The sequence below is a fragment of the Carassius gibelio genome, chromosome A8 (genome assembly GCF_023724105.1).
Source record: "Carassius gibelio isolate Cgi1373 ecotype wild population from Czech Republic chromosome A8, carGib1.2-hapl.c, whole genome shotgun sequence".
Lineage (NCBI taxonomy): Eukaryota > Metazoa > Chordata > Actinopteri > Cypriniformes > Cyprinidae > Carassius > Carassius gibelio.
The window spans coordinates 17,192,971-17,210,039 of record NC_068378.1 but is presented as its reverse complement, the minus strand read 5'-3'; the positions used below and the strand labels follow the sequence as shown (position 1 = coordinate 17,210,039).

Below are 17,069 nucleotides of genomic sequence, written 5' to 3'. Positions count from 1 at the left end.
AAGAGATTCAATAGACATTATGCATGCAGTTGGCCTTCTCGGGTACACAAAAAATAAATGCATACATATCGCACTTGTTAATACTGACCACACAATCTTTATTGAAAATGGCAAGTATTACAAAATCAAAGGCCAGTTCAGTAAACCAACAAACAAATGTAAAAGCAGTAGAAAAAGGCACTTCTTCATCTGCCAACTCTCTTTGGTGTGTTTGTGTTTCACATGGGAACTGTCAGTCTTTAACCTCATATACTTTTGGCAACTAGTTTTCTAATTAACTAACAAACACAGAGTCATTGAAACAATGCATTTATTTCCCTTAAAACAATAAATAGTCATTGCAGGACATAGGAACTTGAAGAGGAGGGAGCATGCCATCCTTTTATGGTATTAGCAATAATATTCTGATACTGTGAGTAGGTGTGCTCATCTTTCACTTCCAAGCATTGTCTCACAGTCTACAGGGGACATTGTTCCTTTTGTTGTTTAAAGGTTCTGGGCATGTGTTGGCACTTTTGCATGAGTACAAATTCTGAGAGTCTTGGTTTCTTACAAATTCGTCAGCCCTATACAATTACTTTTTCATAAATTCCTTGCAAAAATGGGTTGGACAATTTATGACACATTATCTTGTTATTAGATTGTGACAGATCAATGGGAATATGTTATGAATAACTGAATTCACATGTTAGACGCATCACATCAATGTAATTAAGCACCTTAACCATCGTTTTTCACCTGTTCCTCACAATAGATGGCATTCTACCCCACTGCACCACAGAATACTGGATCTGTACGTACCTCACATATGTTTGACATAATATATGATATCCAGCAAAAAAAAAAAAAAAAAAAAAAAAAACCTGAAACAGTTTAAATCTGATTGTCTGTTTTCAATTGTAGTGCATATTATGTCACATAATATTTCAGGACCCATTTTCAACTCAACTGAAATACATTTTCTTCCGGTAAATTTCATTCTCACATATAACAGACGCTGACAGATTCAGTTCAGGTCTGTAGCCGCTCTAAGAGGATGTTGAACTGTTTTATCATGAGCAACATTTTCTAACAAACAAATTGAAGCAGGAAAATATGTTTTAATTTCCCTAGTATTGCACTCTGGGAATATGGCTTTCATTTGATGGGGACAACAGAAAAGATATATGACGAACTTGATTGTTTCATGGTCTCCATCAGACAAAACAAACCTCTACAGTTATTTATTTTGGATTCTGCTGTATATTTAGCATTATTGTAAATCTATTAAGCGGTCTTCCATCTCCAACACAAGCATCATTTATCATTGTGAAACCTGTTTGTAGAAAAGGCCTCAAAATGGCATGACATTTCTGTGTCCCCCAGAAATCTTCCACCATGAAACATAGGATTTTTATCCATTTCAATTTTACAGATGGCAGAACATCAGTCCTTTCCTTACTACAGATCTGACGTGAGTTGGGTCCAGCCTAAGTGATGTTTGGTTTCTCTCAAGTTCAGGAGAAGGGTGTTGATGTTCCTCTAAGAAGGCTTTTTGGACCCTTACGGTATCTTGGTTGAAGATCAGTGACCTCCTCCACTTCGATTCTCTCCGTAGACCCAATCCAGTGTGATGAACGTCAAGCTCATGCTCATAAAGATGAAGCCTAGAGCAGTGAAGCAGGCAGCCTGAAACACAGGTGCAGAAGCTTTTGATGACTACGAGTATAACCTAAACTCAGGTGACCATAACAGAATCATATTTTCTTTTGATTTAGTTGAAACTTATATTGATTCAAAATTCAGAGAAAGTTTGAGACATGCCTGAATTTTTGGTCTCGAGTTCATTGGTTCAGTGGAAACGATACGGATGTAAAAGAGACCTGGGAGAATGAAGATCAAGCTCGGAGCAGAGGTTGCACCTATGAAATGAACAAAGAATAAATGACACTTCTACAAGACTTTTACAATTTAAGCTGAAGTTGTGGTCACACATTTTGGCGAAATAAAGGCCCATTCGCTAACTGTCAATAGTGTCAGTAGTCAGAGATATATGAACCACAGCTTACACCCAACTCACTTTCAAATCAAGCAGCTTTCTTTTGATCAATGCAGCAAATTTGTGTGACTGCCCTAAACCTGTTGTGAAATTTGTGTAGAAAACCTATCCTTACACCAAATTCCAAATTGTGAAGATTCCTATTGAAATGACTGGATTTTGACCATGAAAATGTACAGTAAACTGTAAATGTTACCGCACATTTTGATATATATTGATAGACTCCCCAGCATTCAAAATGCACCAGTGATTACATCATTGTAATATCTATATGCTGATTTGTGATTGGTCTTGTTTTCCTAGCAAACAGTACATAAAACCATTTATAAATGCCAATGAACATATTTTAACTTTATGCAAATAAGATAAGGGAGAAATATTTGAAATTAACATACAATTTTTTTAGACAATGAAAGGTATCAATAAAAACTGTTTATCATAATTACAAATGTATCGTTTTACCCAATATTTTTGTGTGATAAGTATTTTTTTGCTTATTAGATTATCTTGCAACTAAACTAAAACTCCAGCAATGTTCGTTTGCTACATAGCACGCACTTGCATTTACTTCAGGTGCATGTCTACAATTTTCTTTATTTACTCACCAATGATGCCAAAAATGTCACGAATGTTGGGCACAAAAATGACGAGCAGATTGACAACAAAAAGGAGACACAATGCAATAGAGATGTGACGAAACCAGTGAAAGGGTTTATCAGGGAACAGAAGCTGAAGAAGGGCTCTTCGAATCTGAAAATATATTAAAAATGTGTTTACTGAATCTTTTACACATTAAAGAGACACTCAAGCCAAAAATGAAATTCTTTCATCAGCAATTCGTTCATCATTTATTCACCCTCATGCCATCCCAAATCTACATGTCTTTTTTTATTATATATTTTGTCTTTCTTCAGATGAACACAAAGATTCTTCAAAAAAACAAGCCATCTCTGTGAGGCAATATAATGCAAGTGTATGGGACCTCCAAAGCTGACACTATATTTTACACCCCATGGTGAATAATATTTGAAATGTCTTTAACTGTAAACCATTGTTTCCGGCCAACTGTATCATCTTACATGGGTTCATGAGTTCACACTTGACGTAATCATGACCACATTGTGATTTAAGCACATTGTGTGAAAGTGCTGATGTAGCGCTTTACCAAGCTCTCATGAACCAAATATATGACACTTGGCTGGAAGCACTGGATTACAGTCCAAAAATGTTGAAAATATTAGTATTTGTCTCACAAATTCCTATTCTTTTCATTTCACTTCAGTTTCCCGTAAACACGTACTGTAGTATATGCTTTCACAATTTTTTTCTAAAAATCTTTGTGTTTATCTGAAGGAACTGGGACAGCATACGTGCAAGTAAAACATTTTTGTATGGAGTATCCCTTTACATTTTGACAGTATGTTACAACATAGTTTTGTCTTTTCAGAAATGGATGTGGCTATATAACTCTGTCACTGAAGAGTCTCTTTACCGGGAAGAGCACAACAGGAACAGTCAGAGTGACGGCCACCAGCACAGCCAGACGCACACACAGGATGAGCGTGTCCAGAGGATCCACCATGCTGTAGGTGTGTAGAAGTTCTGCCTCTGTGTTTACTGAGAGAGATGAACACATATTGAGATTAACTGTTATTTCCAGGCTCTGCTTAAATTACACACACAAGTACACAACAGGTTCTTTTATTTGTACAAACTTGATTATTTTGAAACCACTATGGCAGAGAAACTATGGAACCGTGGCAGAGAAAAACACGAGTCTAGCAGGTAACCTGATAGCATCAGGGATTCCTCACTTGCAGCATTAGACATCATTTTTCATTTAAAATTCAGAGTGCTTACAATAAAAGGTGAGGTAGCCAAAGATGGCAGTGAGCAGATACATGACAAACATCCCCAGGATGGACACGTTGGCAATGGCCTGCATGCGTCTCTTTGTAGGACTAGAAGTGTCAAAACAACAATCATAAAAGGAGATTTATTTTCGACTCATGTCTCCCTTATTGCAACAAAAAAAATGACACCCAATGTCTTTATACCATTAAAAAGTTTGGGGTCAGCAAGATTTTTGAAATTTTTGAAAAGTCTTTTACGTTTAAAAAGGCTGGGTTTATTTGATTAAAATACAGTGAATAACTGAAATATTGTGAAATAGTATTACATCCCTGAATAAAAATATTTTTTCTTAAAAAAAAAGAAAAAGAAAAGAAAAAAACTTTCAGACCTCAAACCTTTGAACAGTAGAGTATAGATAGAGACTGTTTTCAAACAGTGACCACCATTATTATTTGTGGTCATGAATATTTTCATAGAGAGCGTGTGTTTTCTGAACGTACTTGCGCAGCTCGGTGTAAATCGGCAACACCTCAGGGTGGCATACAAAAGCGAAGGCCAAGATGGGAACCGTGTATGCCGTCTGCAAAACGACCAGAGTAACCGAAATTACTCAAGGCCGTATCTGATCTCACACTTGTGTCATCATACTAAAATTAGTAGTTGCTTGGAAACTTTATTTCCATTTGCGTACTAAACATTTCCTGTCTGTTTTGAGCTATGATACCAATAGCTTGTCTGACCTGGGCTGGACGTCATAAAAAGTTAAACAATATTTAGAAATTAACTTCTTAAATAGATTCTTGGAATAAAAAAGACAGTTCCGTACCTGCTGGTTGATAGTGAAGTATTTGGCTTCACATTGACTATCAATAGTAATGTTTTCAACAGTGTGGTTGGTGAAACCATCAAAAGGACAGGGGATATTGAACTTCTTATAGATGACCTGGGAACACAAAAGAAATGAAGTTAGAAAGACAAACAAGAGTGCATAAAAGCTAAAAACAAGACCATGAGAAAGAGAGACAGAAATATTGGAGAGTATCACAGAGTTTTTAAGAGAAGTAGCAATGTTTTGAGTGATCTTTGGATCTTATCACAAAAAGCTCACACATAAACAACAGCATTAAAGGGAAACTTCACCCAAAAATGAAAATTAGATGTTTATCTGCTTACCACCATGGCTTCCAAGACTATATAAATACTGTTTAGTTTCATGCACAGAACGATCGTTTTGTGTCTTTACACATCAATGTATCATCACAAAATGCAGGGTTTAATTTGGATTTGTCTGTGCATGTTTTTTTCTGTTACCATTTGCCATGCATTGTCTGACTGAGAGATTGCAACGACTGAAGCTAAAAATCATAAGTTGTGTTCTACTGAAGAAACAAAGTCACCTACATCTTGGATGCCCTGGGGGTAAGCAGATAAACATCAAATTTCCATTTTTGGGTGAACTATCCCTTTAAGTGAACTTACTGAGATCAGGAAGAAAACCATACATGTCAGAGAGAAGCCACTGGTATAACCCAGGTATCCTGAAACAAAAAACAGACAATATTCCACAAAATGTATTTTTTTATGCTATATTATCACCCAGATCTGTTCTTCTAATATAGGACTATAAGACATGAAGATACAATAAGATATTCGCATTAAGATCAGATATTTCTGTGAGGCTGCTGTACAAATATATACAAATCAGTTTTACTCACAAATTCACTGTAGTTTATTAAATTGGTTTAGGGTTATAAATCAGTTCTTTCAACAGAAATCAGAAATCTACAACAGATCAGTAGATTTAAAAATCAGAAAAAGTTCCAATTTCTCCAAAACCTGCCATAAAAATGATCTTTAGAACATCATTAAATGAGTCTGGATTCTATTTCAGGATTCTACAGAAAAAGCAATGAATCCTTTTAAATGTGTATTTAGCAAAGTATATTGTGAACACTGGCAATGTGACAAATGGAAAAGATGAGAAAAGGATGGATTCAATCACAACAAACACAGAGCAGAATGGCTTACCAAGTTGTCTCATCAGGGCAAGGGGGAAGATGATGAAAATGGACACAATGATGATCAGATAGTTGCCATTCAGGAACCACTCACTTCATAAAAGAGAGAATAAGTCAATATAAAAATCAGCCAACTCACATTGTGCAAGGAATGTAGTGAATGTTTATGTATTTCATACATACAGTTGCCTTGGATAACCCCAAAAATGTTATCTAATTCTTGGCTAGATTAAATTAAACTCATTAGGAGAACACTGGGATACACATATAATTGTTTTCTCACCCACTGCTGTGCTGAAGGCCAAGGAATGCCTGAATAACCAGAGGTAATTCATACTTCACAATGAAGAGGTAGCTGGACATAGCTGAAAGAAAGAGAGACGGATACATCAGACACAGTTTGGTTGCACCGCCCAGTTTCTAAATGGCATATATGCTGCTAATATATGCATGTACATCATTCCTCATGAAACCCAGGACCTGCTACTAAACCACTGTATTTTTTAAGGCTTTATATTCATTTAAAAGCCTTTATAAATATACATTTTCATGTCTTACTAACAGACCAAATTATAGAGAATCTAATGGAGAATAATAATCAGTGTTACAGTTTTCAACGAAAGAGTCAGAAAAAAAATACAGAACAAAGGTTTGGAAAGTTTGGAAATAAGATTAGAACTGAACCAAAACTTACCACCGATGTTGTGCATTGTAATGACAACAGCTGCCAGTATTTTCCCCGGGTGTCCAAATGCTCTTTTACCCAGTTGTTCATAAGCGCGAATACCTGTGCAGACAATATTACAGGTTAGTTGGTCTACTGGACTAACTCTAATCTTAACAGTGGGGCCCAAACGTCTGGTACCACAAAATCTAACTGCACCTGGAAACAATCAGAAAGCTTTAGAGTAAAGTTTAAAAGTTTAGTTAAAAGTTTATATTTAGTGTATTTAATTGAAAAATAATGTAAAGTAGAAGAATATAACTATATATATATATAAGCATTTAGCTCCACTGTATAAAAACAAGCAAGTCTCTTTTATTTTTATAACACAAATATTTTAAATAATACTAAAAAGAACCCCAAATCTCTTGAATCACCATACCAACAACCCCTGCACTCCTCAGCAGAAGATGGACAGAGTATGATGACAAGACAGCAATGGAGGTCAGTAAGACCCTGTTAAAAGCCAGCAAAAAAAAGAAAAAAGAAAGAAGAACACATAAGGCAAGAACATTGTACACTGTTAAAACTAGATGCACTAGATGCTAAGCTGTCTTCATTTTTCAAACGATAGGTCATTCAGATGGTTAGAAATGCCATGAAAGGGCACTTACATTGTGCCTATAGTTGTGAAACTAAGGGATTTGAAGTGCATTCTGGGATACTCACAGAAAGAGGATGATACCAGTGTTGGCCATGGCGTAAGACAGTCCCAAAATCCCACTGCCCATGATGGCATTGCTGAGGTTGAAGACAGACATTCCAAATGACGTCTTTCCTTCAAACTAGAAGAAACAACAGACACAGAAACAATAAGAGGGAAAGGATGTGTGTGTGGGGGGAGTCACTGGAACTTTGAAACTTTGAAAATTGGATGCTTTATTAATATGAGCTTTATATTTTTGCACTCACATCTGTAAACTGAGGGGGTTTTCCTCCATCACTCTTGTGTGGTAAAAACTCCTCTCGTTCAGGTGATTCTCTAAAAAAATAGACAATATAATGGTGTTTACATGTAATAAAATGTGTCAAGGATAATATCACTTAATGAACTGTTGTTGAACAGTTAACACTGATTTGTTCAACCTGTATAGAATGCATTAATGTGACCATAAATCAAATGTTATTTCTGTGTATGTACTAATAAGGCTATGCTTGTGGTATGCTGCTAAATTTCTCACTCCCTGGAAAAAAATATTCTGATGTGCAATGCTCACATTTTCCTTTTGGGTTCAGTTTAAGTTTACCCAAATATTAACTTAAAATAAATGTAACTCTGCTTATGACTGTGGTTTTGTTCTAGAGAATCAGACAGTTAAGCAACTGACTTGTGTGTTTGCTTCACTTTTAACATGAATCTGCAGGGCAGTAGAAAATAGATATGTAGTGACAGATTTAGTGAGTGATAGAAAGCGCGTTCGCAGTTCTGTTTTTAATGCAAAATCCCTAACAATGAATGACACATACCCTTCTTCAAGATGTTGAAAGTCTTGGTGGTGACCGTTTGTTAGTTTGTGAAGTTCCATGATGTATATTTTTCGAGCAGTGAAAGTTGTGAGGTGCGGAGTGAAGGGTTTTCGTTAAAGCAGATCTGCAGGAAATAATGACACAGTGAAAGCAGTTTAACTAAAATCCTTCAAAAAGAATGTCATTTAGTTATGTATCATACAGTACAGTATTTAGACAGAGGCAGCATATAAGTGGGTTTACATAGGAAATACAATTGCAGAAATAATGTTATGACATTAATGTTTTAAATATGACATCATCAATATGGAAGCAAGAAATTCTAACTATGAATTATAAATTAAATATCAAATAAATATAAAAATGATAGATTCCACATTTTAAAATACTCTACCTTTCAATCTTTGCAAAGAATCAAAGCACAATCAAAGTGTCTCTTTGTTGTCATACAGATATTTTAGTATTTCTATACCAGGCGATGTTACACAATATTTGCCATGACGATCACAGAGCTACTTTTGAGCAGCCTTAACTCTACCTGAAGACTATTAAGTGCACTCTTTGACCCTGTCTTCATACAACCTTTTATTTAGCCTCTTTTTCATAATTCTCCTAAAAGTTATCCGATGAGAAATCCGTGAGAGCTGTCAAGATGTAGCTGAACGTCCAGGAAACATAAGGTCCATGTGTCTGTTTCCCACCACCTCTATTCTGATTAGCTCTAAAGGCCATGTTTCAAGTGGGGAAAGAGCTTAAAAATACACAAGAAATCTGTAATTCTGGGTTTATTTTGGATTCTTGCCTTCAACTGTGTAAATGAGCGTTTATAAAGAAACAGCTTCTGAGAAAGCACTTCTGATTTGACAGACATGTCAAACACCACATGCTTCTAGACAAATTATAATTCTGGTGCTGCATTCCATTCTCTATGTGTGTGAATTTGTTGTTGAATGATGAGCTTTGGAACTGTAACCTAATGTTTGACTTAAAAACCTTCTGTGCTCCATTTAGTCATTACATAACTCTAAAACCATCGTGCACACCATAATATGGACCGAAACTCTGGAAGATTAAATATTACACTTGTTGTTTTTGTGTTGCTAAAACACTCATCCCCAAAGGGGACACACATTTAATCTTAACTGACTGACAAGCGCGGCCGAAACTGCTTCTGGAAAGACGCTACCTTTGACATTCTGTGTTTTAGCTTTTACAAAGAGTGGGGGTCAGTGTTATTTATAGCTATTATAGTGTTGTTGTTGTTGTTTTATTAAGTTTAGTTAGTCAAGATTTCATCAAAATGAAAAATTTTGCTTTTTGTGGTTTTAGTATAAGAACCCTGGGTGGAGATATGAGGGTGTGTAGTGGTTATAGTGTGCACAGTGTTGAATGAAAAGTACATCTGCATTCCATCATTATGACTGACATCACTCAGACCAACATTGGTATGTTATATATTAACTCAGTAGTGCATGGTTTGCAGACTACTGATGGTTCAAATGCTGAACTCAGTGGGATCTATTCCATCTGGCGGGAATAATGGTCACATGCTAACAGACATAACAGTGTGTGACTCAGACAGTTCTATTGAGAACGTCTCTTGCCACATTTATGTGAATTATCTCACAATGTCTCAAACACATAAGAAAGTGTAAATGGAAACAAATCCCTCTCCAATGCCCAGATCTAACAGAAAAATGTAAACAAATATGAGATCAGCATGTTTATAAGACCATGTGAAATGCTGTGGGAAGAAGCAACACGGTAAATTACTGTGGGATATGAAATCCACAGCCACTTTCAGCCAAAAGTCTGAATACGTGGCTCAGTATTCGGAGGTTAGGAAATTTTCCAGCAGCTCCTGCCAGCTCCTCTCGTTCTCAAACTGCTTTCTGAGCGCAACCTTGTACACCCAAAAACTTGATTAGATTTGTTGTAATAATAACATACTGCCAGCATATGGCGATTCACGCTTTGATCTTTCCCCAAACACATAAAACTAGAAGTTAATGAAATTAAAAGTGCTGAAGTTTTTAAAATATAATAAGCTATATGAAACCGAATGAGACTTTAAAGGGAATATTATTAGTGTGCCTTAAAATTCAGTGCTTATTTAAAAAAAGCTAAATATGATTTTACATAATTCATGAGGTGTGTGTGACAAAATTAAATACTAATAAATTATAATTTTGCCAACACAATTAACAAACTCATCTGGAGGACATAAAAGCAACACAAATCTTCTAAAAGTTTGTGACTCTTGTATGCCTCATCTTGTCACTATATGGTTTCCAAAATTTAGCATTCAGCTGCCATCCCGAAATGATGACCTTTTGCTCTATGGACTGGCAAAATTCCACACTGTATGGTAAAAGTCATTAAAGTGTCTGACACATCAGGCTGAATGGTAATTCTGTACCAACTGCAGACTGGAATGGAGAATTGCGCAATCTGTAATGTTTATGCTATATGTATATGTAATTGTGCACGAGCACGATTAAACAATAATGAAGCATTGTTTTGGAAAGTTGTTGCACCTTCTCATAAGCTCATAATCATTGTTTCATGCCTAATTTTAGTACGTTATATCAGTTTTTATTATTACAAAAATAAACCTATCAAATGAAAAAAAACAAACTAGAATAACTCAAATATAACTAGAAAAACATGAATGAAAATCAGAGCTTAAGAGAAGAATAAAAAAATGAATTAACTGTACAAAGCGAAAAAATAATTACATAAACTAAAATTTAAATGAAAACTGTAAATATAAAAGCTTTTACTGAATACTCTAATAGTACATAAATAGCACTAAAATATTTTTGTTTATATGAAGTATTCAATTGCAGTATTGATGGACTTCTGAGAATTTATATAGCTATAAAACAACATTTTAAGTTTCAATTAGTTGACATTAGTTGATGCATTAGAAACTAATAATAAAAACAACACTTCTTAAAACATATATTGTGGTAATGTTATATATTAGCAAAGCCTATGTAGAAATTAACATTAGAGGATTAATAAATGGTTTAAAAGTGTTATTTCTTGTAAACTATTTCTTTAACTATACTGTTAACATATAGAATCTTGTTGTAGAGTGTGGCCAATAGCACAAACCACAGGTTTAACCAAAGAAGATTATGAGCTTTAAAGGCATGAGACATATAGAGTCACGTGGAAACTACGGTCGAAACCGACTGGACAACATTCCTGAAGGGAAGCTTTTGTTAACTTATTAAGTTTACCTTTAAAACAACAGACAAGTGATCATTTCTTGAAAGTCATGGAAATGATGCCAATTATAGCATATTTCTTATATAGCAAATTCTTACTAAACGAACACCAAAAACCTTTTCATGGAAAAAACCCCTATAAATTACATTTGTCAGATGCAAAATGTCACACTCATGTTTATGCCAAGAATTTCACCCTGAAGGCAGCTTGCCTATATGCAAATGGAGAAAGAGGTTTTAAACTCTCTGTGACAAGACCACTTAGTATCCAACCACTCCCAATAACTTCCTGTTCAAGTGTGAAATACTAGTTCTCCATGCAGCACTAGATGACTTGTTTGTAAAGCCACGTTCTCTGGATCTGATTTTTAAATGCTAAATGTTACTTGGCCCAGGCAGCCTTTCCGCTTCACTCTCAGGGAATCATTGACTTATTTGTTTAAACTTCTTAGCACTCAGTTAAAACATGCAGGGTGGGGAGACATTATTGAGGGGCTGGAAAAAAAAGAGAAAAAAAAGAGAAAAAGGTAGGGGAGGGGGAGGTGCTGGGACACTGAATAACTTTTAACCCTTTACTCGCTGTTGCTGAATTAAATTTAAGAGATTCTCAAGATGGATAACATTCATGTAGTAAAACCCAACTTTCTGACTACATGGGAAAACAATGCAAAATGCATTTGAACATATAATCACACACACATAAGCTTGTCAACTTGAATCTGACTCATCCAATCAGCAGTATTGTTCAGTGTAAATTCATCTGTCACTTACAAAAATAAACAAATTAGGCACATGACAGGTAGACAGTTTTTGTGACATGCCATCATATACGGAAACCATGGTAAAAGAACTATGTGAGATAAAAGAAAATACAGCTTCACTTGCAATAAAAATAAAATTGCTTTGTGCAGTGAATTGCTGGTTATTCACATTTAACAAAAAAAAATTAACAGTTTTGGACTTTATTTAGCAAATGTGCTTCAAAATAAAATGTAATTAAAAAAATCAATTTCAAATGAATGCTGTTCTTTGATGAATAGTTCTTTCATTTTCAAAGAAAATGGTTTCAACATTGATAATAATAATAAATGCTCCTTGAGCACCAAATCAGCCTGACTGATTCCAGAGGGAGCATGTGACACTAAAGACTGGAAGAATGCTGCTGAAAATAGCGTTATCATTACAGAAATCAATTGAAATAGAATCAAATAGAAAACAGCTATTTGAAACTGTAATAATATTTCACAATATTATTGTTTTTACTGTATTTCTGATCAAATAAACGCATCCCTGTAAAGGCTTACAAAGCCATTACAAATTAATTGTGACCACAAACTGTTTAACAGCAGTGTGTTACTTGAAAAATATTATATTGTACATAGTAATGTAAATATTAGATTTTGTAATGTTATTATGGTTAATATCATATTTTCTATATTTGCATTATTTCAATATTTTCAACAATTTTATTTACTTTAGTGTAACAGACACTGTAGTACTATAAGCTCTGTAATCTGGATCCAAAGCAAAATCTACTGAGAGGCACTGAACTAAACCAGTGATCAAAAGTACCTTTGAATCACATTTGTAACACTTAAACCTGAATTGCAACAAGATTTGTGGACAAGATTTGGCAGGTTTGCAGATCCCACCCTCTATACTATCTTCACCCATCAGCGCTGAGCAATCATCTCTCCACCCATTACACTGGCATTCCTTTCTGTGCCTCCATCCATTTCCTGTCATTCAACTCTCATTCTTCATAGACTCTCTCCCTATATGTCAACAAATCACACTATTGCTATCCATTTTATGGCCTTGGCCAGAGGTGTATTACAGTGCTCAAATGCTCTTTTTGTGACAGATAGAGGGTAGTGCACTTGCCCATACTTGAATTTCCAGAGCATTTCCCCGGAGATAATATGATCCCCTCGCTCAATCTCATCTGTATGCCAAAACGCAGGCTTTAATAAACTCGTAGTCATTTTTACTAATATAATAGCACTAACAGAATGCATTTTCCACATCAGAATTACTTTTAAACCCAAAAGCCTCAAAGAGTGGAAGCCAAAGTAGAAGACCAGGTCTGGTCATTGTTGTAGACCACACAATGCACTCGCCATATATATTCAATATGTCCAGGACATCCGTTTCAAAAAGCTCCGGAAACCTCTTGAGGTTTATCAATTGTGTGGGTCACAACTTCAGTGTGTACACTGGGCCTTGAACACCCCTTCAAAAAACTGAACACATTCCTTTTCATTCTCCACCTGATAATGATTTCCTCTAATTTTCCTTTCAGATAACATTGGTATGTTAGCAAATATATGAAAGTGATGTGTTGTTTTCAACACACTAGCCATAGAACTGTATGTGCTTCAAAGATTACAACACAGCAGGAAGTGCTTCACCCGAATCCAACAGCTAAAATTGGTAAGCAAAATGATATTGTATGAAATCACGCTCTCAGATGCACAAAATTAAACAGACTGGGTTGAGGGACTGTTGTTCTTTGTGGTTAAATTTGCTTTCCAAGCAAATAGCAGAAGAAATACTGCCCATCCAGTTTAAGCATTACGCAACATCTAAGTTAAAGTAAACATGTTAAAATACTTTCTTTTATACAGAGGCTATAAATAAGACATTTGAAGACCGAAAAGTTTTACTACTGGCGTGCTATCAATAAATTACTCTGGTTAAGCATTCTGACCAACCCAAAATAGCAATAATAGCACAACCAAAGGCATGAGGTGGGACTAAGTGTTCGGCCAGTCAGTGGCAGATAAGGAAAGTGCACAGTGAAATCTCCTGTGTTCAAAATCACATAGTTTCAAAGTACGTGCTGAATTTGACAAGGAATATACTTCTTTATGATTGATATATGTTGCCGTTGCGTATTATAAGAAATGCCATTGTCCTTTGTGCGCTACATACTACTAATAAATAATGCACTCAGGAGTTAACAAGTATTAACTATGCTATGATGGACAACATTATTGAGATAAGTTGCAGTTTCACTTGAATTGCATTTGAAAAGAGCGACTTAAAGTTACAGTTTCTCATGGCCTCATTGAGATAACAAAGTGTCCACTTTCTGTGAAATTCAAAGTCCCAGCAGGTGAAGATCTGAATAATATTCATCTACTGTTTCATGAATGCTTTGTATTCGGACAACCTATATACCTATAAAATAAACGTCTTATTTTTTCTTTTAATACTGCAATTCAGTAGCTATGTAAGATACTTATGTTTCATAGTACAGTAAGTACAATTTGCCCTGATCATCATTTTCAAAAACTTGACACCGCCCCGCATTTAAAGCACATTTCCTTTTTGAGCATCAGTAAATGTTTCTACCTTTTGTTATAGTTGTGTAGTTGAGTCAAGTCCATCACTGGTCCCTAGTGTGAATAGTTAGATCTCAAAATCATAGTTTAAGTTGTAAAGGTGTCAGATTTGCAGAAGATGTTGAAAAACCAAAGATTATGCAGAACCTGGAGGATTTTTTCTAAAGAACCTTAGGAAGTTCTTTAGAAAATCACTGAGGACAAACAAGGGATTCATGAACAACTGTCCAAAACATGAAAAACAGTTGTAGGTCATCCAGGTAACAACAACAACATTTACTTTTTATTTAACATTTACTTTTTATTTAACATCCACAGCACTGAGCATGTTTAATGGAATGTGTTCAATAAATACATGAAAGATTATAACAGTTTACATGTTACATAAGCTTTTGTCTATACTTGTGACTTTGATCCAAATCAGATTACATTTTATGAACAACATAAGAAATATACATTTTAATCACCACTACAGTAGGCAAGTAAAGTGTATTAAATTACATACTTCTGCTCTCCCATTTAACTTCATAACAGTTTTTGAACAGATTTCTAATAGTGAATTACCAAACTGAAGTTACCAAGTTCAATGATATTTGATGTCTCTGTTCCCAAATATATGACCTCGTTGCTCTTTAAATGCTTCTACCGAATACATTTTATATTCTGATCTACTTCTCACAGTGCATTGGGTGTACTCTTAAATGTTGCGCAACACATTTTTTTGAATGGTTCAGATATATATGCATATGTATTGACTGATATATGCTGAAAGTTTACATATAACCTACATGTCTATCAAGTTGATTTTCTTACACTGACATGGTAGTTTAACTTAATAGAAACATTCCAAGTGTGAAATATATTCTAAGCAACCTCATAAAGAAAGAGTGACTGTTTTTTAAGATATTTGGGGTGGGTGCACACTGCTCTCAGTCAACAGAAACCATCTCAAGACATAATAAAAGACATAAGAACATACATACTGCCCTCTACTTCCAATAATTTTTCTGTCTAAATCCAGATCAGCTATTGGTCTTTTATATCTGGCTTGAGTTAATTCTAGTCCTGTGATCGGACATATGACACCCGCATAAGGTCATGAACAGTGTGCATTGAAAGATTTTCCTTTGCAGCTCACACACGCTATTAACTAGTCATATTTACACATATTCTTCAGAACAATTAATGTAATGTCATTGAGGGGAATAACAAACTTTAAATCTCACTAACCCAAATTGTTATAAAAAGCCACCACAAAGTGCAATTAATAGCAATCAAAGAACAAAATGTATATACAAAAAAAATTACAGAACATAATGAAAGCTGTAATAATGCTTTCAAAACTCTACTAAGCCATTAAGCCTTTCCTGTCAACAGCAGTTTGATTTTTATAGACCATGTGCTATACAACAGATACTCAGAAAACTCAGATTCTCTCACCCTTTTAAATGGCTGTTGATGTTTTCTCAAAGACAGTGCTTGTTAAGCATTCTCTGGGAGCTTTTCTTAGTTGAGGTGGTGCTTTTTATCCCAGTTGTTAAAAGATTTAAGTAGAGCTCAAGAGAGAAAGGACAGTGTGGTTCTGGAGAAGGGTGTAAGGCAAGGGTGGGAAGCACATGGAGGAAAAAAACTAGAAAGGGAGGGAGCTTCTCAATGCAGTCTCAAATTACTTGTGATGTCATGTACAACTGAAGCCACTAATGCAGACAACAGCATTCCATTCAATGGCTCTTCAACTCTTTCACCTCTGCTTTTCTCTCATTCATCATATTGATAGAATGTAATGCAATCCACAAGAAGCTCCATATTTTGAGCTGGAAAATACAAAACTCAGAACAAGACATGTAAATAAATTTATGTAAGTGAAAAGTTACTGTTTAGTAATTTTTTGTGTAATTTTTTCAGTGTTGGGTAGTTTTCTGGAACCCTTTGGCTGGGTCAAATGCAGGTTATGAGTCAGTCACAGCATATTTCGGCTTCCATGAATAAAGAGCAGCGGACTGAGGTTTGTGATTCCCCCGCCGAACACAAACACAGCTCCAGAAAGAGATCCAATACTGTTACAGTAGAAATGGAATAACAGAGACCAGTTAATGCCATTTGACTTACTTTTTAAAATGTTTGTTAGACTGTTTGTAGAATGTTTGTAAGTTTAAATGTAGGTAATATATATATATATATATGTATATATATATATATATATATATATATATATATATATATATATATATATATATATATATATATATACATATATATATATATACATATATATATATATATATATACATATATATGGTGTATTAAGGACTGTATACTAACTAGTGGTTGAATTGTGTATTTTACCAAGATTAAGTTATTCTGTAGGTAAAGATATTTAATATG

General features: G+C 35.0%; 1 protein-coding gene across 2 annotated transcripts; it reads right to left on the bottom strand.

The window, feature by feature from the left end:
- Nucleotides 1-71: 71 nt before the first annotated feature.
- On the bottom strand, nucleotides 72-16,294 carry LOC128018683 (sodium-coupled neutral amino acid transporter 3). Of its 2 annotated transcripts, none has more exons than XM_052604368.1 (16): nucleotides 16,125-16,294; nucleotides 8,102-8,225; nucleotides 7,547-7,616; nucleotides 7,304-7,419; nucleotides 7,017-7,090; nucleotides 6,605-6,697; nucleotides 6,194-6,275; nucleotides 5,921-6,003; nucleotides 5,372-5,430; nucleotides 4,719-4,835; nucleotides 4,393-4,472; nucleotides 3,899-3,999; nucleotides 3,531-3,655; nucleotides 2,644-2,788; nucleotides 1,804-1,901; nucleotides 72-1,668 (listed from the first exon to the last, which is right to left on the bottom strand). In XM_052604368.1, exons 2-16 carry the CDS (start codon nucleotides 8,158-8,160, stop codon nucleotides 1,564-1,566), a joined length of 1,407 nt encoding a protein of 468 aa, XP_052460328.1. In that variant the 5' UTR covers nucleotides 8,161-8,225; nucleotides 16,125-16,294; the 3' UTR covers nucleotides 72-1,563. The 2 variants fall into 2 exon arrangements, with proteins under 2 accessions (XP_052460328.1, XP_052460329.1); XM_052604369.1 differs by lacking the exon at nucleotides 16,125-16,294 and adding an exon at nucleotides 8,496-8,751.
- Between the last annotated feature and the right edge of the window lie 775 nt (nucleotides 16,295-17,069).

Bases quoted from the DNA above. Each gene is read 5' to 3' on its own strand.
- LOC128018683 (XM_052604368.1), bottom strand. From the start codon at position 8,160: ATGGAACTTCACAAACTAACAAACGGTCACCACCAAGACTTTCAACAT. The intron at 4,473-4,718 runs GTACGGAACTGT...GTCGTTTTGCAG, and splicing joins ACTTCACTATCAACCAGCAG to ACGGCATACACGGTTCCCAT. The intron at 1,669-1,803 runs GCATGTCTCAAA...CCTGTGTTTCAG, and splicing joins ACTCGAGACCAAAAATTCAG to GCTGCCTGCTTCACTGCTCT.